Source organism: Emydura macquarii, unplaced genomic scaffold, assembly GCF_026122565.2.
Source record: "Emydura macquarii macquarii isolate MOO-44397 ecotype Brisbane River unplaced genomic scaffold, CSIRO-AGI_Emac_v2 contig_383, whole genome shotgun sequence".
NCBI classification, from domain to species: Eukaryota; Metazoa; Chordata; order Testudines; family Chelidae; genus Emydura; species Emydura macquarii.
Genome location: NW_027130520.1, coordinates 14,528,722 through 14,554,714, shown reverse-complemented (window position 1 = coordinate 14,554,714; position 25,993 = coordinate 14,528,722). Strand labels below are relative to the sequence as shown.

The following is a 25,993-nucleotide window of genomic DNA, read 5'->3' as shown; positions in this document are numbered from 1 at the left end:
TATTTATAACAGAAAACAGTACGTTTAGAGTAGTTTAGATAGGTATCTATGATTATGGATACCTTTTTTCATGAACTGATCTTAAATACTGAACCATTTGATACAAAGACTTACAGAGACTTTGCCAATAGCCCTTTGCACACCTCAGCAATTACTACTGAATCTCTCATGGCTAATGCATATGTATAGTTACTTAGGTTATGTCTACACTACAGCAGCAACAGTGGCAGAGCAGCACTCCCATCGACTTAATAACTCCTGCCACCATGAGAGGCAGTAGCCATGTCGGCGGGAGAAGCTCTCCCACCAACATTGCGCTGTCCACACCAGCACTTAGTCGGTATAACTTACATCACTCAGGTGTGTGGATTATTCAGAGCCCTGATCAATGTAAGTTATATCTAAGTAATTTGTTGTGTAGACATAGTCTGAATAGTTTACTAGTTATGCCAAGCCTGTAAATTGCATAAGAAAAATTGAAAGTCAATGTACAAAGTAATACATCTCCATGGTTATATTATGATTATCATTTATTTCCTTCTGGAATAGCTCTTACTTGGAGAGGTACATACATTAAGCAAAACAGATATTATCTAGGCCCTATTGAAGTTGATGGGAATTTTGCCATTGAGTTTGATAGTCAGAATTTCCTCTTATGTGTTGTAATAATCACAGAAGTTATATTATTTTTAAAATCAGATTTGTAAGTGAAAGAATGGCTAACATATTTCCATATGATTTTTTAAACCATCCTTGAAACAAACTTCCAGATTCCTTCTTTATCAGTTATATGGATTTATGCCCATAGCTGAGGTGCAACAATTGTTAAGACTAAATTAATCTCCCTTGTAATACCATAGATCTCAATACTGTTACACGAGCAATGAATTTGGCCCTTAAGTTTAGATTGTGCAATTTATACTGATCTTGGTGAGTACTTACACGAACAACACTGACATCCATGGGACAATTTGTGTGAGTGTTCAACGTGAGTAAGAATTGTATAATTTAACCCTTAATGTGACCATCCTTTGACATAATGTATATGTACAAAGGAGGCTCAGAAACAATTAAAACAGGGTTTAATATATCACTGCAGACTGTGCTGAATGGTGACTGATATGAATTCAAATGAATCGGTTCACTCTCCCTTAGTTTATTTTTTGTCACATATATGAAGCAGTTATTCAAAGTGTCTCTGCAGCTCTAATCAGTGATACTGCAATAAACATAAATTATACCCAATTCGTGCATATCTTTTCACACTGCATTATCAATTATGCTTACATCATCCGTGCAGTTTATAAGGGTTTAGTTTTATGGAGTGGGTTAATGCTTTGTTGAGAGAGAAATGATTGGAATTAGAATAAGGGTATTCTTTTGTTGTCTAATATTATTTAAACATATGTATATTTTCTGTTAATTCTTTGAACTAGAATGGGAAAAGAGCAAAAGCAAAAGAAAATGTTGTACTCTACTCTATCCCTAACCTAGTCGTCCAGCCAAATAATAGCACTTTGTTGAAAATATCCAGCCAAACTGTTTCTTTCTGCTGTTTTTCCCAGGATTTCCTTCCATCGGCTATATATCTTTATCTTAAACTCACTCCAAACTCATTACAATCATTCAGATACTACAGTGATGAGGTTCACATAGGTACCTAGACAGATAGATACATAGGCAGATATGCAGTGTAGTTATAGCCATGTCAGTCCCAGGATATTAGAGACACAAAGTGGGTGAAGTAATATCTTTTATTGGACCAACTTCTGTTGGTGAGCGAGACATAGAATGACAGACAGACAGATAGACAGACCTGTTCTCTTCCAAGTGATTGTGCACATATCCATTCCACTGTAGATATATGTACTCCCAGTGTGCTTCACTTGTGGATTTGTGGAAGCAGTCCTGGTGGGGCACAGCATATGATGAGCCTGTTTTCATGCTGCAAGCTGAAGGCACAAAGGGTTGAGGTGCTCTGCATCCCTCTCAGTTCCTTCTCATCTCTCATGGCAAAAGTCAGGGCTCCCTGTTTCTCTTTAGAGAATCAGTTCTTTTCTCTTCTGAGAGAAAACTTAAGATATTTGTGTATAGTTAGTTAGTTGTTTAGTACTTAGTATTTAGCATTAGTAGCAGTATCCTCCCCTTAAGGGAAATTTATTCTGTGCTGTTTTATTTTTACTTGCATTAGATATGCAGAAATTCTCTGAATTCAAGCAGTGCAACACTTGTCAAGTGGCTAGGCCTGCTAATGATAGATATTAAAATTGTCTGTTTTGTCTGGAAGAAGGGCACTCCAACGCTAAGTGCTCTATTTGTTAATCTTTTCCGCCCCAAACAAAAAAACAGAGAATTTCATCTGAGAAAGCATATTCTTGAACAGGTGCCTCAGGACTCAGCTGCTGACAAGTCTGACAATTCTTCAACCAAGAGAGCTCCTCCTAGTTTCTCTGGCTTGGCCAATGCATTATTGGTAAATGGAAATTCAAGAACTTTCCATCCAGCCATCAATAATCCTTCTTCTAGTAGAAGATCTCCTCATTCATCCCAATCATTCATCCCAATCCTCACCCACTGCATTTGACAGTATGGCTCATCAGTGGTTCAACCCGATTGAAATTCTGCTCCCAGAAAGTCCAGGCTGTTTTATTATCTAACAGAAAGCATTCTACAAAAAGTATTTACCTCACCAAGTGGAAGAGGTTTTTGGTTTGGGCATCATTGTGGCAGTTATCTCCTTCCAGATCTCATATTCAGGACATCCTGCAATATTTTCTCCATCTCAAAGTCAGCCTTTTTGAAAGTTCTGTCAAGGTATACTTGGCCTCTGTATCTGCTATGCAGCCTCTGATTCAAGGTTCCTTGGTGTCTCTCACCCAAATATGGGCAGATTTATGAAAGGTCGTATCAGAACTTACCCTCCAGTCAAATATCTGATTTCCCCTTTAATATCAATGCAGTCATATCCTGTTTGATACATCCACCATTTGAGCTGCTTGCAACTGCTTCTTGGCCTGTTTGTGTTACAAGACTGCTGCCTTAGTGGCAATAACATCTTCTAGGAAAGTATCAAAATTCCAAACCCTGGTAGTTGATCTTCTTTACATCATATTTCGTAAAGATAAAGTATAACTAAGACCTCACCCTAAATAGTATCAGATTTTCATCGAAATCAAACAATACATCTAAGTGTATTTTTTCTCAAGCCTCACTTTCACAAAGATGAGCAGAAACTGTATAGTGTGAAAGGCTTTATCTTTCTATAGTGACAAAACTAAGTATTTTATATCTTCACCCAGACTCTTTGTGACCTTTGCTGAAAAAGTTAAAGGACAACGGATCTCTTACTGGATTATGACATGTATTCAAACTTGCTATGAAATTGCAATTTAGAATGTCTACCTAGGATAACATTAATTCAACCACAGCACAGATTTCATCGATGGCATTCCTGAGTAACATAACACCTACCTGATCTTCAGTGCATGCATTCACAAAGCACCATGCCATCCAAACCTGCAAACTTTATGCATATTTTGGAAAATCTGTCATTTAGTCTGTTTTCCACTAGACTCTGATACCCCAGCACCATCAATAAACTACTGGGGAATCACTTAGGATGGAATTAATATGTGCACAATCCCTTGCAGAAGAATAAAATGGTTAGATACCTATAAAGTAACTGTTTTTCTTCTTTGAGTGTGCTCTCCATATTACCCCTCTTGGGTAGAACCTCGGTTACATGTAAGTAACCTGGATTTCTTCTTTGGTGCATATTCCAAGAGTAGAAATATACAGAATCCATCTCAAAGAATCTCTGTTACAAGTCAGTAAATTTAATTTCTTTGAGATGTGTGGTGCACATGTCCAACCCACACCCTTCCTCCTAACTGCAGTGCAAAGGAAATGAGAAGAAGGTGGGACAGCTCTGCCCTTTATGCCATTGGCTCACAGAAGGAGGACACAGGCAGGGCACATACTACGCCTCACCCCTAGTGCTACCAAAAGTCCCCAATTGAAGTACACTGGGCGCACACACACCCCTAGTAGAATGTATATGTGCACAACACACCTCAAAGAACAGCAGTTACTGTACTGGCAAGTAACAGGGATTTTTGTAAGAATATTTGATTGGATTCAAAAACTCTTCCCACGCTTGGTCTTGGCTGATTGGTTTTTGATATTGGACTAGTGGGCTCTCCCACTGATCCTTAGCTAATATCAGTATGTTTGTCTGTCTGCCTGGAACTGTCTTCCTAACAAAAAAAGGTAACCTGTTACATTTGAAAGAAACTCCAGTGTTTGAGGCAGTAGATTAGGCAATTTGGTAATTATTTTGTAAATTCCCAGCTGAAGACCTTTAACCCTGAATTGTTAAACTCATGGAAAGATGGGGAACTTAAATAAAATTGGGTTTCTTTGACTTTATTTTCCCCTTTTTATTTCTTTGTTACACATACAAGAGAGAGAATAAAAACAAATCAAATAATTAAAGCACAAGAACGACTTGGGGTTTATGAGTATACAAGCACAAGGGAATTATTGCATTTTTTTCTGATTTTATTCCAGATTGAAATAATCTTTAGTGGATATTAATTTACTAGATAAATTGAATCTTAAATGAAAGAGACATATTTTCAATACCATAGAACAGTGTTTGTTTTTATTACATGCTTCCTCTCAACATGCACACGTGCATACACACAAGAGCTGCATCCTGGGTGGAAATAAGTAAAAATAACATAAGGGTTATTGGGAAGTAGCTTTTAGTATTTCCTTTAGGTCTTTGTAAACACAATACATTTTCTCTGTGTTATTCTGTCCCTAAGCCATTATATAAATTTTTCCCCGTTCCTATTAAATCTGTGATTTTTATATTATATTATATTATATTTTATATTATATCTAAAGTGAATTTCAGTTTATTTTTTGAAAAACGTACATACAACATTCAAAAGCTGTGGTATAAAATATATCCTCTGTAAATATGTATTTCAACATGACAATAACCTTGTATTGAGTATCCAATATCTCCTGTATAAGTAATATATATCAATCAAATAAGCTGCAGCTCTGCTGAGAACTTCAAGAGTGACTCAAATTCCTTCCTCCCTCTGTCTGGGCCTCACAACATGGTACCATTTGGATTCTCAAATATTTATATTTTAAAATAAATCACGGTAGCTCCTCCCTTTCTGAGGTTTGATCAGCTATTGGATGCAGGCATCTAGTTATCTAGCCTGTCAGTGAGCCTCAGGTTTATTAAACCATCCTAATCAGAGGATTTCTTTTTCTATAACAAAGCTGATGTCTGGTCACATCTGGGTAGTCCTGGAAGTCCTTAATCTGCTGCTACTGGTTGTTGTTCAGGGAGACTGGTATGGCTTTTCAATCCTACAGAGACATGGGAGAAGTGAAACATATTTCCTTTTGAGGAATAGGCATCAGCTTAACATTTAGTTCCCACTAATGGGATGCCACCATGTCTCCAAATGAGAGGAACTTTCTAACTGGCACTGGTAACAATACCTTAAGGTCAACTGGATTGTCAGTACCCAAACAGGGGTACCGGCATAGAAGAAAAGTAGAATAGCTACAGAGAGATACCAAGAACTCCCTCTTTTTTTCAGCTACCAAGCTTCCCTTCTTGTAATACAGTTGTTGCCTGCTCAGCTATTTCAGTAATGCATCAGTGTTCTCATTGAGCCTGCCCTTACATTTTATAATAGTGGCATTCTGTCAGAAGGTTTTAAACAACCTCACTTTGTGATGCTTCTGTGATACTTTCCATCTTAAATCTGTTTACATCAGATATAATTTTAAATTAATTTAATTTTTGTTACCAGCTCAGAGAGACCTATTTCTATGATTTATTTTAAAATATAAATATTTGAGAATCCAAATAGCTATGGCTATGGTTTGCTAAGGATTTTCTTTGCCTTGACAAAAACATTTAATTAATCACATTTTCTTTGGTATTATCCTCTGAAGCATGCAGGTTCTTAAGGCAAAGCTAAAGGCAACAAGGATCCTGCAATACTTAATGAAGTGTTGAAAAGAAGTATCACCTCTATTTGAACTGATCTCAGTATACAGTGTAGTCGCTCTTGTAAATATTTTACAATAGTCAATTAAAACGGATTTATATTAAAGTAATTCATGCGTTGTATTGGTGACAATTTCCCAGTTGGTTTGCTCTCAGCAGCAGTTATATGTAAGTTCATTGCTGTCAGAGAATGCTTATGAAATCTGTGCAGCTAAGATAGAATCCTGCCATCCCTCCCTCCCATCCCATGGAATTGCCATGGAAGTCATGGGGAATTTTGTACTTGAATCAATAGGGGCTCTTGATCTACAACAAAAACTAAGATCTGAGAAAAGTACCAAAGTTAGTGAGTTACATAACAGAAGCCATTTGTTCTATTATCTTTGCTAGCTGCTTTACAAATACAAAGATAGCGTACAGTAGGGACAGCTAACAACTCTTCTTTTATTAATAGGCAAGTTATATTCTCTGTCCCTTGTAGAGAGAAAACCTGCTCAGACAGGCATGATCTAACCTACTGATAAAAGATAAAAGATACTTTTAAACTACTGTAGACTAGTTCAATTTTTGAGCAGACCAAAGTTTTGTATGTACTCTTCATCCTTCCCCCATGCCTTTTTTCTGTATTTTGAAAAGTCGTTTGTGTTCTTTTTCTTGAATTTAAGAAACTCCAGAATTGTGATTCTGTTACAATCCATAATTATTTTAAGTGCCTTTAGTTCTTTTGAATGGCGCACTTTTGAAAATCTTGAGCACTGAAACTGTTTATTCAGAGTACCTGCATAACACAAGCAGTGGCAGTGTAGGCTGCCTTACACGATTCTACTTGTGTTCCTCTGCATTTTTGCTTGTGTGCAAGATTGACTTACCTAAAGAAATGAAACAGTGATTTGAACTCCGTATTCATTAGGTCTTTGGTCTTTGTGATGGTGTTTACAGACACCACACAGAGATTAAGGGAGTGAAACAACAGTACTGGACCAAGTAGGCCCTGCCCCTCAGCAGCTGTGGCGTATGCTCCAAAAGGAGGAGCTGCTCAGAAGGATACAGTGACAGTCAAGCAGGGGGCAGAGTGAAGGAGAGTCTGTTTAAGGGAGGAAGCCAGTTTGCAGCTTTTAGAAACAAAGTCAGGGTGTGGACTGTGGGTAACACCCAGCCAGGAGGGAAAGGACTTTTTTTTTTCCTTCCCCAACTCCGTCCTGAGGGAGAATAACTGGACATTAGGAATAGAGCAGGGAAATGCTCAGTGGATTATCTGTGCTTCTGGGAATGATTGGAAACTCCTGCTAGGGAGAAGGCTGGCTGTAATCACACCCCAAACCAAAGAGGGTGTGGCAAGGCAGGAAGCAGCCAGGGGAGGCTGGTCAAGTGGCTGACACATTTCATGCCCTTCCTCTTTGGGCCCTGGGCTGGGACCCAGCAGAAAGGGAGGGCCCAGTCCCTCTACTCTCCTTCCCCCCCCCCTTAGTTCATCCATCCGGGAGAACTCCAGAGCAATGTGGAATTAGTGGGCCACTGCCTGCCCACTGAGCCTGTTGGCCTCTGAATGAAAATCCTGCTCTACAGTCTTTTTAACCTTTCTCTACAAGTTGTTAGGAAGGGTGACAGTTCTGTCGTATGGAGGCTGTCTCTAAGAACAGACTAAGACCAACAAATAATTGTATTTCCTGTCTGTATTTCTAGTGCAACAGTCAACATGGCATCTATGGCTATGTGTACACTGCATACCACAGGCAGCAGCATGTAGGGTATGTGTAGCTACACACTACAGTGAAAAGCAGGGTGTGTCCACATGGCAGTGTGTAGCTACACACATTAGTGAAAGGTTCTGGCAGTGGGGAGGTAGCAGGGCATGCTGCTGGAGGGAGTTGCCAGAGGCTTTCCCCCTGCTGCCTCCCTCCTGCAAGTGCCTTTCCATTGCTGGAGTCTTTTCCTGCAGCATAGGGTAGGCAGCAGGACACTACACTGCTAAAAATTGCAGTGTACATGGAGGAGACACTGCTTGGGCATGTACATAGCCTAACGATTCAGCATCTTTACTCACTGAAGTCATGGTTCACTGTCTACACTGCTATTTATACCTGCATGAAGGTGGCGTGCAGTGTCTATAGTCTACACTGTGCCATGAGGAGTATGCAGTGTAGATGTATCCTAAGTCCTGCAGGGACTTCTAAACACTGCATCTACACTAGAGCTGGAGGAGTTAACTGATAGATCTAGCATACTAACAATACAAGTGTACAAGTGTAGTTATGATGGCACAAGTGGTGGGAGGGGCTAGCGGCTCCGAGTATGATCCCATCCGAGATCACAGGTATGTACACAGGGTAGGTTGCCCTTCCTGCTGCTTGTGCCATCATCGCTACATTTCATTTTTTAGTGCAATAGCTCGACCATAGCTAACATGGGTATGTCTCCTTGAACTCAAATTTATACTTTCCAGTTCTAGTGTAGCAGTACCCACTGGTGCAGAGATAGCCTCCTTTAAATTAAGGAATTAAATAATCTCCTGACATCATTTTTATTATTATGAATATTATTTTATTATTTTATTGTATTTCTTGTGTGCGTGTGTGCACGTGCTTTGGAATGTAGACACCAAGAAGGGTTGGTTTCCTTGCATGTTGTTGTTTCTCCATTCTCCATTACAAAATCAGAAGATGGACTAGATTTAAGGTGAAGTTGTGAAGGAAAATAAAGCATTCCAAAGTAAATGAAACTTCCTTTAGAGAAAAGAAATAAAGCAACCCAAGAAGAGGTCACAAAAAAATTATAGTATAAAAAGAAAGATATTGCATTAAACATCTGGCAAAAAAGAAGCTATTTCTTTCAGCTGCATGATAATTTTTTCTCTCACTATTAAAATGTTTATACAAATGAATTCATAATCTCTTTAGACACACTTTTTTAACTATTCAGGATTAGACATTTTGACATCCATTTAAGTTTGTTATGATTTTAAAATGCCATCACTGTATATTGGTCAGAAAAATCAACCAATAAGTGCCTGTCCTCTTCAATAAAAGAGAAAAATATTACATTAACATATTTTCTTTTTCCTCTCTTTCTGTTTCCCTGATTTGTTTTATGTAATCAATTTCTCTTGCTTTCTCTTGTTCCCATTCACCAGTGGTGTTTGGTCAGTTTGTATTTTTCCAGACATCACTTCATGATGTGGTTGAGGTGTATGATGGCCCGACACAGCAGTCATCTTTATTATCCTCCCTCTCAGGATCCCATTCAGGTATTTTTAATGGAACTGTCATGCATCAATTATTTACTTAAAAGTGATTTAGACTGCTAACGTGGCAAAAGATGAAACTTCTGTCATCTTTTCTTGGAAACAAATTGCATTGAAAATATAATATGAACATTTTGAAAAGAAACCTAACCAATCAGTAGTGATTCAAAATAGTTTGGGCTGATAAAAAGAATGAAGACTAAATTTAGTCTGCAGTTCTCTTGGATTTGTCTGCTAATATTTAACTAATACAGTTACTGTTTTGGTTTATTCAGTTTGTATTTTCTGTCACTAGGGTTTTTTTTTTTTTAATGTACTATAAACATTTGGGGTTAAAATACTTATAAGTGATAGCAGAGAACATATACTAAATTATGATTAGAGTGGATTATGTGCATGTCAATAGAGTTTTAAAGTTTTAGAGTTTTGATTTTAAATCAGAAGGAATACCGCTAATGTGAGAATCAGAATCAAACTCTAATACCCACAGAAATGTAAGACTAACTATGTTAGACTAATAATAAAGTTTATAGTAATGTCTGATAAATTAATTCAAGCAGAGTATATTTTGTGGTTATTGAGGCTTAGTTACTGAAAATTGTTTATGATAATTCAGTGTTTGTTTTGTCTGAGTAGGCGAATCCCTTCCACTGAGCTCAGGTAATCAAATCACAATTAGATTTACTTCAGTGGGTCCAGTAACAGCTAAAGGATTTCACTTTGTATACCAAGGTAAGTGACACAATTGCCAGGAAAAATTCTTCAGTTAATTTTATGTATTAATCCCCCCATATTTTCTTTATAAATGAATTATACTAACATTTTAAGTTTTATTTTGACAATTGTATTTGATAAAACAGAGAAATCAGTAAGGATGAGTAGCCCTAGAATGTAGTGCAAAATACTAAACTGCTGTAGATGTATAATTTCCCTCCATTTTTATGTTTAAAAAAAATCCTTTTACTTGTTATTAGCATTCTCAATAATACATGATTATAAGAATTCTTAAAAAATAAAATCAGATACTTGAGAAGAAAGGTTTCCAAATTTGAGAAATCAGTTATCAAAACCTCGTATTTCTATTTTTGTTAATCTGACTAACTAATTTTCAATCCAGCCTGCTGCTCAAATTGTTTTATCCTTCCATTTAAATATGAATAACTGGAAATTATATTACCCTTAGCTGAATCAGTCAGTTTGCCATTATTAAGATGTTTCATTTGATTTACATTATTCATCTTTTTAAAGATTAGACACTGAAATGATTACATGTCAACACTTGTTCCTGTAGTTTATTCTTTCAGATAATTTGAATCGCAATCTGACTAGCAGAATGCATATTTATAAACCTGTAGCCACTAAATGCAAATATCTAACCAACAAAGCAATACTGTTTTGAAACTGTGTGTTTGCTGAATATTTCCTAATAAAGTATACAATTTCAGTGCCATTTTAGGAAACTCTCAGAATAAATACTATAATGTGCTTGTAAACTTGGCAAAAATATCAATTTTTATACTAATCCAAATAGTAATTTAATTTAGATTAAAAAGTATGGAATCCTTATTTTGAAGATTCATTTGGGGATTATGCAAATATTCTTAACTGACAACACAACTGAATGTTTTTCAAGTCATTTTAGACATCTGCATTTGAAAATCTCTGTTTCTCTAACCAAGATAAAATTAAGAATCCACAATTGTTTTCATGTATGCAGCTGTTCCAAGAACAAGTGCAACACAGTGCAGTTCTGTGCCTGAACCAAGATTTGGAAAAAGGATTGGAAATGAATTTGCAGTTGGTTCATTGGTTCTTTTTGAGTGTAATCCAGGATACATCCTCTATGGATCAATAGCAATTAGATGTGATACAGTACCGAATGCTTTGGCACAGTGGAATGATTCCCTCCCTACATGTGTCGGTGAGTAAAGGCTACATTTCTATATGGGTCTAATTATTGCCTACAATGAAGGTTGTTATTTCAAGTCATAAGCCACTTCTTTTCTCCCATTTTTACCATCTCACTGCTTATTTTTGTTCTGATTTTCTGACTTGCACTCACACCAGACCCACCCACTGCCCTGAACATCGAGGTATGCCAGAAGGGCTCTCATTCAGCAATGTAATAAATTAACTCAGTATTAACTTAGCCTAAATGAGGTCATGAATCCTTCACTTTTCATCTTCCCTTTCTGTCCCAACCTTGCTTTGACATTTCAGTAAGTACATGACAGTACATATCCTGCAGCTATAAATTATATATCAGCTTCTTTAGGTTTACATCAATGACAGTTTATGGCTGCTCATTAATCAAGACTCAGAAGCTGCCCTGACTTCCTGCAAGTCTAAAACGTTCTCACACTTGGGAACGCTGACAAGATATTGTATGCTGTTGCCAGAAGAACTACTTTATTAAGGAGTTAGAAGTAGATAAACCAATGTTCTGTAGTAGGTCAGAAATAATGTATTTTTTTCCGGATTAAAAAGTACATTTGGTCTCACACTAGATATGTTATAGCAGATTCTCAGCAGTACGACTCCATTGACATCCATGGACCTATGCACATTTGCAGTAATTAAGGATCTGACCCATTGGACCAAATGCAGCATGGCAAATTGCAACTTTTTTTTTAAAGATTATGTATTTACTTTGATTTTAATATAGAATAAACTCAAACGGTGACAATGTTTTTTTTGGTCACTGATTGCAATATTCTATTGCTGTATTAATGAATGTACCATTTAGGTATGTGAAAGACAGTACTGTCTGATTTTAAGCAACTTGAACTGAGAAAGAGTTACAGGTCAAAAGTATCAATTACTCCTCATATCACTGTACCAGTAAAGGTCATAAAGTATGGATGAGTTGAAAATTGCATTGAACTAAATCAGTTTAATAATTGAAGTGCTAGACATGACCATATTAAATTGCCTTAACTCTCTAGTGAATGCTTCAGTTTCCTTACAGATATCAGACATCAATCATGCTGTCTGCTCCTGCTTTTGCCAGTAATTATTTAAACATTTTAAGTGACACTGACCTTTAGTTTATCCATGTAGTGTCCGACAGATTCTATCAATTATGTTCAGTACAAAATATAGCTAGTGAATTCATTACTGAGATAAATTGTATTCTTCTACATATTCTCTAAATCCTTATATTTGTATCTAATGAAATCAGCTCAAGGACCTGAAAATGTTATACTGGAATGATGTATTGGCTTCTAATGGTAGTGATAAAACATCTCGTCAATCTTTTCTTCAAGCTATTAAAATACCAGCAGAATACCTGTATCTAGATTAAGCTGTAACATTTTTTTATTTGCTCTTGTTAGACATCTAGTGACCTGAACAATGTTTTCATTTATGTTGAGCATCAAGAACCAACAGTTTACACTATTGAATTCCTGTGACTTACTTATTTTATTATTTAATTTATCTTGGGCCTGGGTAGTAAGTGTGCTATCTTGCAAACACATGAATATCTTTACTAACATAAATAACTCCATGGACTGCAATGAGATTACTCACATAAGCAAATGTGATACACTGGGAGTTGGAATGGAAGCCCTTCAGAATGAGAATTAAATTAGTAACTGAGGCAACAAAGTAGTAGCATTGATCAAAATCTCATTTTTATGTCAAGCGCTTCCCCCTTTTATATTTATATCACAAATAACTGTTTAAAGTTCATTATTAACATTCAAACTGATTTCAATTTGTTAAAATTCAAATTAACATGTCTGAGGGATATGAACATGATTTGTCAGGTAGGGAGCTACCCTGTTTAAAATGTTCTTTTATTCTTTTCAAGTAATTTAAAAATAAGATTTGAAGTATAAGGAAGAGTTTTATTTTCCTGAGGCCAACATGAATTTCAAAGTATAGTATCACTTTACAAGAGTTTGCAGCTCTAGTATGCTTATCATTGTGTAAGCTTTTATTACATCTTTTCCTAGTTCTGAAGTAGTGCTGTGTGAAACTTCTTTTCTTGCCTCATGCATTTCCTTCCAGTGCCTTGTGGTGGAATTTTAACTAAGCGCAAAGGGACCATTTTGTCTCCTGGTTACCCTGAGCCTTATGACAACAATCTGAATTGTGTGTGGAAGATCACAGTGCCAGAAGGAGCTGGAATTCAAGTAAGAATATATATAATTTACTTGTTATCCTCGTAGGTTTGAAGCTGATCGTTGCAAAGATGACAACATGAAAAGATAATTTATTCATAAACATTTTACCAAGCAATTAAGAATCGTCACAATGGAATTTGTTACACAATTATTTTTAAATATAGGAGTTGGAGGAATCTGAAAAGATTCTACACCCTTTTCCCAAAATAACTCAGTGCTGGAGATATTTATGATTAGCAATATATTATTTCAGTAAGTCAAAATGATTAATTGCAGACTGTAGAAATCGAAGTTGTGTTTTACAAATTTAACTCAATCTGCTTGTCATGAACAAAAATTAACGAGATTACTTTTTCAAGAGCATTATGCAGATTTTCCTAAAAAAGTCTGTCTGGGGAAAAATAAATAAAGATATAGTTATAAACTTACTACAATATGGGCCTGATCTAAAGCCCATTGAAATTAGTGACAGATTCTAATTTACTTAATTAATACATTCTGAATCCTGCTGTGTGTGAGGGACAAAGTAGGATGGTGTTTGGGTGGATGAGTCATATTTTTCTCACTTATTAGAATTCTTTGAAAGAGCTGGCAAAATCATGAATAAAGGAGAATTTGTGAATATAATCTACTAAAACTTTCAAGCAGTTTTTGATAAAATCCTGACAAGAGTCTGCTGAGAAAATGTAGTGACTAAGGCCTAAATTTGTTAAGTCTAATCTTTGATGGATATTGATATGTGGAGATAGATTTATAGGAGAATGAAGACCTAATTCTGAGTGTGAAAAGAGGTTAATAGTGAAATGCCTCCATGATCAATACTAAAAACTAAAACCAGCGTTATTCAGTGTATATATTGTGACAGGGCCAGACTGCACGGCTATGAAAGAGTGCTGGAGGGCATGTATATTAGCCCCAGGCTCCATAAAGCCCTCTTCCCTGGGTAACCCAGCTGGGGCTAATTTAAGACAGTTGGGCCAATTAGGCCACCTGGGGCCTATCAAAGAAGCTGCCCTAGCAGATAAAAGCCTCCACTTCAGGCAGGCCAGGAAGGCTGAAGGGAGTTAACAGCCAGAGGAGAGGAGGCACGGAGCGAAGTGAAGCGAAGTAAAGCAGAGCGGAGAAGAGCTGCCCTGCCCTGCTGCAGCGACAGCCACGGGGCTTGGGGCTATCACCCGCTGCGGCTACCACACTGAGGTGGAGAAGGCTCCAGTCGGGGAAGGCGGAACAACCCCTCACGCCAGTACCAGGGAGCAGGCTACAGGCCGGGGGGCCATGGACAGGCGACCCAGGGAAGGTAGTCAGTCTCAGGGACTGAGCAGGGTGAGACCACTCCTCACAGGGTCCCTGGGTCGGGGGCCTGGGGCAGAGGGCTGGACCGGGTCCCCCCTCCCCCCTGCACTCCCCTCCCAGCCGCACCACTGGCGTAGCCGGCGAAGCGCAGGATCCACAGAGCGGAGCAGGCGTACCCCGCCACAATATTAATTACCTTGTATGAGAAGGTAAAATAGTGAACTGGGAAAATTTATTGATACCATATTACATTAGGTTACTCAAGACATAAATAGTTATAAGGAACTACAGAAAAACAATAATTAGGGAAAAACATAGAAAATGAACTTCACCTTAGATAGGGCAAGGTAAAGCATGTGCAAAGGAACACTTTAAAATGATCAGTGTTGGGTTCTAAATTGTTGTTAACTGTGCAGAAATTATTGTGGATAGCTCAGTACTAATGTCTTTTCAATGCTCATAGATTGTCAAAAAAGGTAGTAAGGTCTTTTACTGGATAAAGAAAGGGTTAGAAAAAAATGGATTATATGAATTGATACATCCTGATCTTAAATATTGATTCAGTTTTGTTTTACATCGTGTAAGAAATACATAGTGAAAACTGAAAAACTCTAAAGCATAATATTAAATATAATCAAAAGTATAGATTAGGTCTATACATGGTGAGAATTATGACTAGAAGTAAAATTTTCAAAAGCACTTAAGTCTCATTTCCAAAAGTGGATCAGGCATATACACACCTAAGTCCCTTTTGAAAAATGATACTGAGGCTCCTAAATCATTTAGGCACCTTGAAAATGTTATCCTAGGCTATTTAGGGGAAAGAAGGTGGATAAGAAGAGAAGATAAAGTTATGTTTATAAATTAATGAATAGTATAGAAAAAACCCAATATGGGCATAAATATTCTGTCCTATAATTCAGTAACAAAGAACACAAATTAGATGTAAAAGCAACATGTTTAATATATACAAGAGAAAGTTAAAAAGAAAGTATATAATTAAGGAGGCAATTCTCTTTTCAAGATTTTAAAAAAGAAATAAGCTATTGTATGAATAAGAATAGAATCACCAGTGTACTAGCTAATTATTGGATCTCCAACTGCTTGAGGAGGAAAAAAATCTGTTCATACTTAGAAGAACATGGAAATCCACCATACAATTTTTACTGAGTCATTTTTCAGAGTGGAGCTTAATATTAAATTAACATATGTATTAATAGAAGGGTGAATTCAGGTTTCTTTTGTTGCTGCATAAAATCTCCGACTTGTTTAAAATAAGAAGAAAATTTCCCCAAATCTGTGTAGTTTTTCTTTTATTCACATTAACAAAAAACTAAGCAGAATACATAGTCAACATATATACATCTGTACAAAGTTTGGGTTAGAATTTTAAAGGTATTTAGGTGGCTTAAAGATGTATATAGGCCCCTGATGAGATTTTCAAAACCATTAATTTCAGTGGGAGTTAGGCTTCTAGGTGCTTTATCCTGGTTATTGCAGGAACAAAGACAAGAATCTGGTTTAACTAGGACACAACTTTATTAAGTAACACATATGTGAGCTATCCATCAATACTCATCAAGTACATGGCATTCTTTTATTGTAATCTTTCCACCTGTCTGTTGTCAGCCCCCCACCTTGATAAAGTGGTAGCACAACCACTGCTGGTACCCCGGCTATCCTCCCTTGTCTGAGGGTTAAGAAGGGTGGATGAACAGGTTGTTGTCACCTTACTGTACTAGACATTAGGAGCCTCACCACCATTCTTCACCTTCTTTACAAGATGTCATCTCAATTCTGGTGTATCAGGGAACCAGACAACCTATTAAACAATTACCTGCACTGGTCACCTGCCACCAGGAGGCATCAGCAGTTTGCTTAGTGCCATCTCTCTTATACAAATTGGGTATAAAAAATGTCTTCTCATGAATTTCCCAACCAACTCTAGGGATGTACCACTTAAAAGATGCCAATGATTTTCTTTCCCCTGCTGTCCCACACTTTTTGAGGCCATGGTGGGTATTTGTAAATCCCATTAGGAACCTGACTACATCTTTATATGCCGGAATACCTTCATAAATTTGGTGCTTTTTTCCATCTTCCCCCTCAGTGTCTCCAAATATCATCCATCGAGGTATATCCTGTCCTCAGTTAGCACACAAGGCTCTATGGATCATTTTAGAGGCAACATATTATCCTAACTACTGGTCACAGAAGTTATGAGTCAGAATCAGAGTTTTGAAAAAACAAATAAGAATTTTTTTTTGCTTATTTCAGGTGCTGGGGTTTTCTATTTCTAATGTAAAGCATAGCTTTACACAACTTTTGCATTATTGAAAATGACAACATGTAACTACAGGATTGCTACTGGCATAAATAAACATAGATTATAATTTACAGTTTTTTCCTTTAAGTTAAACCATACTCTCTGCCTTCCATTTTCATTCGTAGGTCCAGGTCGTAAGTTTTGCCACGGAACACAACTGGGACTCCTTGGACTTTTATGATGGTGCTGACAACAATGCTCCAAGGCTTGGAAGTTATTCAGGTGAGTGTGGAAAGTGTATACTAAGTAAATTACACATGCAGCTTTTTAGTATAAACACACAGCTCTTTCTAGTTCTTTTCTGTGTTTCTTCTGACGGTGATGGTTCACACTTGTTATAGCATTTGTTCCAGCCAACAGAATCTTGAGTCGTAATGCTGAAAAATTTAAAGACTTAAAAAAAAAAAAAGAACATTCTGAGTGTAATTTAGATGTGTCAAATTATACGCAACATTCTCCTGGATGTGATCACCTACTGCTCTAATGATTCAATGGTGTCATACATATAGAAACATAATGGTCTTAGGTTCCAAAAAAACACTTCTGTATCTCTTGGCTAAAAGACAATTTATGTGACCTATCCTGTTTTTTAAAAATGTTACTGCTTGTTTAGTCCCCAGTCCTGAAACTGGGTTTATTAGGGCACAGATCTAACCTTCTCCATTAGATGAAATTAAAACAAACAATACAGTTTAAAATAAAGGATTGCCAATAAATATCCGCTATTTCCCTAACCTTCAGCCAACCCTGTAATCAAAAGAGAACTCTGAACAGCTGTCACAATGCACAAAATTAAAGAGCACAAAAGTCCAGAACCAAAAGAAATGTTTCTCTCTGTGTTTCTTGGCAGAAAAATGTGTATATGAGATGTATTTATTTATCTTTTTTTTTTAAATCTCCATTATTTCTTAAAGTAAAGTAGGGCTTTATCATCTCTAGACTATCCACACCCTTTTTGCACTTTCTTCCTTTCCATCCCTTACTTTTTTGCTAAATATCATCAGAAACTACTCCATATGGCTGTTACCCTGTCCTTCAAAATCCTTCACAAGACCTGTGTGTGCTTTGATGTTGACAAGTAATAAGATGGCTAACAATGGAGATGTGTTAAGAATGTCTTGTTATATTTAATTGCAGCTGTTCAAATCATTGTGATTATGGTGTTTTTCACCTTTCTTTTGTCACTCCTAATAAATAACCATCCTTCTCCTAATAAAAGTGTGTGAGTGGGAAACCTACAGATGAGACCATATGGCTCTAGTAATTGCAGCTCTTGCCTCCAAGCTTGTGATACATTAAGCATGTTACCAAATCTCTAAAAGAGACAATACCACAACACCCACAATGATGTCCTTTAGTTGAAGCTGGTTACAGCACATGCGGTGAATTTCTGTGCATTTTTTTTTCTTTACATTTTTCTGGAAGAATCTCATATAACTACTTACAGATATCTCTGGATTTCAGCATTTAAGCATTGTCATAATAGAATAATATTTTCCTTCTCTTTTCAGGCACTACAATTCCTCCACTGCTCAACAGCACATCTAACAACTTATACCTAAACTTTCAGTCTGACATTAGTGTTTCAGCTGCTGGATTTCATCTTGAATATACAGGTAATGTCCATACAATAGATTAAGTCAAATAGTTTGTAGACTGTTGTTATTTTTCAGAAATACATATATGCTATGAAGGGGTAAAATTCAACACAATGAGCCAATCCTTTGAAGTCACTGGCAACCTTTGATTCCAGTAGGAGCAATATCAGTCCTGCAGTCTTTGTTGTGGAATGTCTAATTCATTTTTTGCTTCCCTTATGCTTTCTCGTGTGTTAATGCTTTTCTGATTACACCATAGTGAGAAGTAAATGGACTATAAAATGGATAGAGAACTGGCTAGAGCATAGGACTCAACGAGTAGAGATCAATGGCTCCATGTCTAGCTGGCAGCCAGTCACAAGAGGAGTGCCCCAAGGGTCGGTGCTGTGGCCGGTTTTGTTCAACATCTTCATTAATGATCTAGAGGATGGGTTAGATTGCACCCTCAGCAAGTTTGCAGATGACACTAAGCTAGGGTGAGTGATAGATACCCTGGAGGGTAGGGATAGGATACAGTAGGACCTAAACAAACTGGAGGATTGGGCCAAAAGAAATCTGATGAGGTTCAACAAGGACAAGTGAAGAGTCCTGCACTTTGGACGGAAGAATCCCATACACAGCTACAGACTGGGGACTGATGAGCTAAGCAGCAATTCTGCAGAAAAGGACCTGGGGTTACAGTGGATAAGAAGCTGGTTATGAGTCAGCAGTATGCCCTGGTTGCCAAGAAGGCTAATAGCATATTGAGCTGCATTAGTAGGAGCATTGCCAGCAGGTCGCGGAAAGTGATTATTCCCCTCTATTCGGCATTGGTGAGGCCACATTTGGAGTATTGTGTACAGTTTTGGGCCCTCCACTACAAAAAGGATGTAGACAAATTGGAGAGAGTCCAGCGGAGGGCAACAAAAATGATTAGGGGGCTGGAGCACAAGACTTATGAGGAGAGGCTGAGGGAACTAGGCTTGTTTAGTGTGCAGAAGAGAAGAATGAGGGGAGATTTGATAGCAGCCTTTAACTACCTGAAAGGAGGGTCCAGGGAGGATGGAGCTAGGCTGTTCTCAGTGGTGGCAGATGACAGAACAGGAAGCAATGGTCTCAAATTGCAGTGGGGGAGATCTAGGTTGGACATTAGGAAAAGTTTTTCAGTAGGAGGGTGGTAAAGCACTGGAATGGGTTACCTAATGAGATGGTGGAATCTCCCTCGCTGTGATTATTTAGCTGAAGTTAGTCCTGCTTTGAGCAGGGGGTTGGACTAGATGACCTCCTGAGGTCCCTTCCAACTCTATGATTCTATAAATGCAGATACATTATTTTTGTACATAACACCTGCACAAAATTTTCAGTCCATAACCCAAGGCAAAAGAGACAAAGAAAGATTTTAAAGTACTTTTATGCATTTTGTTATTACAGTAATTATAATAACCTTGTTTTATTGCATTTGCAGATTAAGAAAACTTTACTTAGAAATTGCCAATCATTTTAAATATTTTTTGCAATGCATTATTTGATATAGTGAAAAAGTATTTAATTTTGTAGATCTGAAAAGAGACCATTCATTTATGAAATAATCTAGCCAAAGCACTCAAATCTGTTGTGATTCCACAACTAGTCAGTGAAAGAAATAAATGCTGTAATTACCTAATCAAATACACAACATTCATTTAAAATAAGTTTGAGTTTTCCACATGGAAGAGAGGATTCAGCAGCAGCCCCATAGTCCATCTTTTCTTCCTGAATTGGCTCAGAGTTGCTTGATCACTGCCAGTAATTGATTAATTTGTCATTAATATAAATATTCTATACTTACATGGCTTTTTATATTAGTAATTAGTTCCATAAAGATATTAGATTCCATGTTGTCATATAAAAGCATTTTTCCACTTACATGGCAATGATATTAGGATCTTTGCATTTAGCTAGTGTATTTGCAAGTATGCATTTTACAAAGGAGTCTGCCAATTCAATATTTAAGAAATGAGCAAAAAGTTTCCAAGTACACACATTTTTCCCAGAGCCTTTTTTTACTGACATTTTTAGAGTAATTATAAAATGTATTTCATCTAAGATATTTCTAGAGTTCTTTGTGTGGGTTTACTTAAACATTTTCTTGGAATGGAGAAAAAGTTCACTTTACTCTGGTATTTATTGCTCTGTTGACACAACCCTACATTCCTAAAACATAAATGTCTTATGTGGTTTGTTTTCCTGAGATAAGGATTACATTTGTATTTTATAAATACCAGTTTGGAGGTGTCCTGGTCTAAAAAAGAAACTCTTTGAAGTTTGTCTCAGAGTCGTTAGAGTTAACATTTATTTGTTATAGCAATTTAACTTCTATTAAATATTTTGTAGAAAGCACAATTTTAATATAATATATATTGTTTAAACATAGCAGAAAAGAAAATAGTAAAAGTTAAAATAGTTAAAGCAAGGTAAAGTTTAAAATACAGCTGTTCTCAGTTGGTCCGTTAAATGATACTACCTCACCCACCAGGTCTCTCTAATATCCTGGGACCAACGTGGCTACAACTATACTGCATGATAAATATAAAGGCATAGAAAAGTTTAATGACCAAAACAAACAAACAAAAATAATAGTATTAATATAAGTTTTGCATCAATATTGAGGATCCATAATGCTCCAGTACATCTTTTAATTAGATGTTTTGTATGATAACTTTTCTCTTGAAGATATGCAGTTTAATAATTAAGTCAGCAGCCATATATTATACAATCAGCAGCATAGACATATATACTTGCAATTCTAGAGAGAAATAAATTACAAAGGTAGCTTAGGTATGACTTTATATGGCCTTTATTCAGTAATTTCCACTGTTATTTTTAATTTACACTCTACATTTGAAATTCTCGACTTTTTTTAAAGTCAGTGGTGCTGGGATTTCACCCTGTATTGTGTAAGTATAGTATACCATATACCTTACATGTAAATGACTTCCGTGGAAAATGTATAGTCTATACAGAGGAATACACAATATTACAAGATGCTATATATTTGTATCTAAGATGTCAAAAACATTTATATTATATAATTTGAGAAAGAATTAAGGTTGCACATGTAACTTTAACTTTTGCATTTTCTGACTTATGAATGTTATGCCATATCACCTTGACATTATTTGAACATAGTTTTCTCTTTGAAATTTGATAAAAGATTTTAAGTTATGTAATGTAAATGACTCTAGGTTGACGAGGACCTAACCCATTGTGTTTGTGAAGTTATGATGCCTTGAAAAATAATTTAATGAAATTAAACTGAGATGTGTGTTTCAATCACTTAAGGCATGCATGGAATTATTCAATACACAATGGTTTTATGCAACATCTCATTTTGTTTATCTTTCAAAGAAATTTCCCCTTTGTGTTTAGGCAATTGTCCTTTTTGCTGCTTTGGAGGGAGGAATAATTTGCCAGGGATTTTAAATGAGAGGTTTATACTGCGGAGTTTTAATTGATAGAGCTTTTTGTTTGCTTTCCAAGTTTGTGTTAAAGCATGGGATATATTATCTTTTTATTTAGTTAGCAGGCACTTATGTAAATTCTGTGCATGATTTGAGCAAGCAGAAAGTTTTAGTAAGTTCAGTAATTAATATCAATTCCTCTTAGTTTTCCCATCATATACTACACCCAGAGTAAGGGAGTCTGTGTAAGGAACACAAGTGGGCTTAAGTTAACAGTTTATTTACAAACTGTCTTTTTATTAAGTGAAATAACACACAGCAGCTTCTCTTCCTTCATGGTTTAGGGTATCTGTTAACTGTGGCGTTGTATTACTGCCGAATTTTCAAAAGGAAAAAAATGCATGTTAGCCATATTAACAATGCAGATATACCAGTAAAATGAAGGTTAAAAACTGCTCCTCAGCTCAGCAGTCTGAAAGTTCAAATGGTTACAAATAGTTTTCACCACACAAAATGTGCTGGATAAGTATTATTTGAATTTTAATTGGCATTTCTGAATCTACTATGTGTTATTCTTCAAATAAGCATTTGTGAAACTAACTACATAGACCTTTTACGAGACTGCAAACAAGTTTTCTGCTTACTTTAAGCTTGGTTTAACAATGAACAGGAAAACTTTCATTTTTAATATTTAAACAAAATGTTTAATTTTTAAATATGGGAGTTATTTTTATAGTTACTAAACCAGTATTAAAATTATTTCTAGAGATTTGTATCCCACAAGGAACTTGGCTGCTACACATCAGTTAGTAGGCAATATTTCAGATTAGTACAAAACGCCTAGATTTGACAAGATGTTATTATAATAATAATATTTTCTTTTAATGGTTCATTAATATAATATCAGTGTTTCTAACAGTTGAAGTTCTATTATTGGTGTATTTAAATGGTATCGAATACCAGGAATCAATTCATACAGACATATACATATTTTTATCAGTAATTCTTACAAATGTTTTTTAGCGGACTGACAGCTTGTGTGTGTGTGTGTGTGTGTATGTGTTAATATAGCTTATTGAAGCTTTTGTATATAAAAGAATATATTGACCAAACTTAATTGATGCAATGTCATCTTCATGGGGTAGACGGATATTTATCAGAAGAAAACAGGTTGAATCACTTTTCCACGATGCTAGGGAGGTGGCGTATCCATCATGTTTAGATGTTATCATATCTTCTTTGAGTGGGGAGCATTGTGTGACATGAAAAGATTTCCTGTACTCTGGAATTAAAACTGGAGTGGCAAAACAATAGTAAAGGGTTGTATTGGAGGAAAGATGGACCAGATGACCTAACAGTGGAGGTCTTTTTGTCCCATGGAATCATCAGTAGTGGACCTAGTGAACTAATTGATCTTTTCTGTCTCAGAATCATCTGTAATTTTGATAATTTAGTAACAAAAACTCAGACCCAACTAATAAGAAGGATTGTGTTTGTAATTATGACTTATTAATATATCAGAATAGTAAATAAAGTTGTGAAATAAAGAGCCATTTCTTAAGTTTCATTATTGCATTTAAGTCTTTTTAAAGTCTATCATAGTGTCACTCTGTCCAGAGTGGCTCACAAGCGAGAATACCAACCTCAGGGCAAACTGTTAAGAAGCGGAGCACAAATCCTGAATTGGCTGTGAGTTCTATACTTAGATTTCACCAACCAAGTAACAAGTGTAAACTCCTCAGGCACTATAAGAGGTCATTTGTCTGCAGGTCATGTATTGCCTAAGCTAATAGTGACTAGAAGTAGTGTTAGATGGCCTATTTTGGTTATATCCAGTTCCTAATGATCAGATGTCCACATCACAAAACAGCCATCATAGTTATTACTCTTGGTAGTCTCAGTAAAGAGAACAAGGTCTCAAATAGGCATTTGAAGTGGTTTGTCCAAGTTAGATTTGAGGTATGTTTGTGTAGTGAGAAGCCTGCACAGTTCTTGTCTTGTGTTTTACCTGTTGCATGGATAAACAGTCTTCAGGCTCCAGTGGTATTAATCTGGTCATCTTTTTCTAGCAATATAAGTGCATTTAAAAACGTATATGCTACAGCTTGCTTTTTTAGGAGAAGATTTAGTGACTCAATTATATGTTAAAAATCATCATCTTAATTCCTAAATAGCTGACATTTAAAGTGGATTTTTGTGTTTTTATTTTGGTGTTAACAATAAAAATTACCTAAAACCGATGCTATTGCAATATTAGGCTGATGAACTTTCTTAATGATATGCAAAACATGTCTCATAAAGGACCTAATTTATGTGACATATTTTGTATGCCACTAAGAACTTTTATCAGTTTTCAACTTTAATATACTATATACATGCATTTTTTAAAGTGAAAAATAAAATTTTCTCAGAAATTTCCAGACGTAGCACTTCCAGATGAAGGAATCCGTAACTTTAATATGTTTTCAGAGATGCCAATGACCCCAATATTTTGACAAGGGAATTCCACAAAATTTCTCCCTTTAGCATATATGCCAGGAGAATGTGTTTATGGGCCCTGATCCAGCAAAGAACTTAAGTGTATGCCTACTTTTAAGCCTGTTAGCAGTCAGTAGAATTACTCATACTTAATGTTAAGCACATGCTTGACTACTTTGCTGGATTGATGCCATGTAAAAGGTCTGCAAGGTCATTTCTTTTCCCCTTTTAACAGTGTAAAGACGTATCAGTTCTTGCCAAATGTACTTTCTATTACATTTATACTGGAAATGTCTATACTGAAAGTATAATATGGTGTTAAGTGTATCTCCTCTTATTTGTCTCCTCTCTAAACAATCCCAATCTTTTCAGTCCCTCATAGGAAAGTTGTTCCATGTCTAATCATTCAAAAGCACCCATCTTAAAACTCCATCTATTTCTGCTATATCTTGTCGTAGATAGCATGGGAATATTCATTACCGTGGTGCTGTATTACTTTCTGAAGTATCTGGATATTAAGGGAAAATGTTTAACATGAGACAATGCCTTCTGTTTAGTTAAGGCTTGCTTAAATATGACATGTCACAAAAGACTGCATGGTTCAATAAAAATTACCTAATGCTGATCTAGGGGAGTGTGGAAGAAAGGTCCTCCTTCCTGAGGGTTTTTTTTTGTTTTTTTTTTTTAACATCTCTCATTCTGTGCAGTCTGGTTTATTTCAAAAGCAAGACACTCCTATTTTCAGAAGTATTTTTTTATGAGCCACAAGAATAAGTCATTTCTGAAAGCTGTATACAAACTGATTGGCAGAATTTTAACAATGGGCTCCTGGCGGCACCGGAGAGCCTCCTCCAGCACATCACTAGCAGATGCCAATGTGCAGCATGAGCCAAAACAGTTTATAACTGAAAACAGATGAACTTTACATTGAAATTGCTAAACTTTTCAACTCTTCACAGCTATAGGTTTGGACTCTTGCCCCGAACCACAGACCCCTAATAATGGAATTAAAATTGGAGACAGATATATGGTTGGAGATGTTGTATCTTTCCACTGTGATCAGGGATATTCCCTTCAGGTAGGACGATTTTAGTTTCAAAATCTGTCTTTTACTTCTTTAATATTTTTATGTCCAAGCTCTTCTGTATCAAATCCACTCTGAAAATGTCAGCATACTGGAATAGATTATGGTTTTTCAGGACTGATAAATTTCTCTGTGCCAAATATAAGATCTAACACTATTCAACTGTCCTCCAAAAAGTGTTGATCTTCATTTCCTCTGCAATAACGATGGTAGGTGGTGGTTATTAATTGCTATTGATGACGTGACCTTGGTGTGCATAGCTCTTAACAAATGTAGTATGTCATGGTCTCAGCATTAGCTGATAATCTAAGTTAAATAAATAAATAGATAAATAATAACATTAAATCATGATGAGTAGGAGGAAAAGGAAAAGCATTT

At 36.3% G+C, this 25,993-nt stretch overlaps 1 protein-coding gene across 3 annotated transcripts in view; it reads left to right on the top strand.

The window, feature by feature from the left end:
- Positions 1 to 25,993, top strand: part of CSMD3 (CUB and Sushi multiple domains 3) — a 1,042,296-nt gene that overhangs the window by 852,478 nt on the left and 163,825 nt on the right. For 2 of the 3 annotated variants that reach the window (XM_067537408.1, XM_067537407.1), the window contains 7 exons: positions 9,177 to 9,290; positions 9,924 to 10,019; positions 11,005 to 11,208; positions 13,302 to 13,426; positions 17,162 to 17,258; positions 18,548 to 18,652; positions 25,491 to 25,609. In XM_067537408.1, coding sequence (XP_067393509.1) covers positions 9,177 to 9,290; positions 9,924 to 10,019; positions 11,005 to 11,208; positions 13,302 to 13,426; positions 17,162 to 17,258; positions 18,548 to 18,652; positions 25,491 to 25,609 — 860 coding nt within the window. The remainder of the gene's footprint in view (positions 1 to 9,176; positions 9,291 to 9,923; positions 10,020 to 11,004; positions 11,209 to 13,301; positions 13,427 to 17,161; positions 17,259 to 18,547; positions 18,653 to 25,490; positions 25,610 to 25,993) is intronic. The other variant, XM_067537409.1, reaches the window with a different exon arrangement.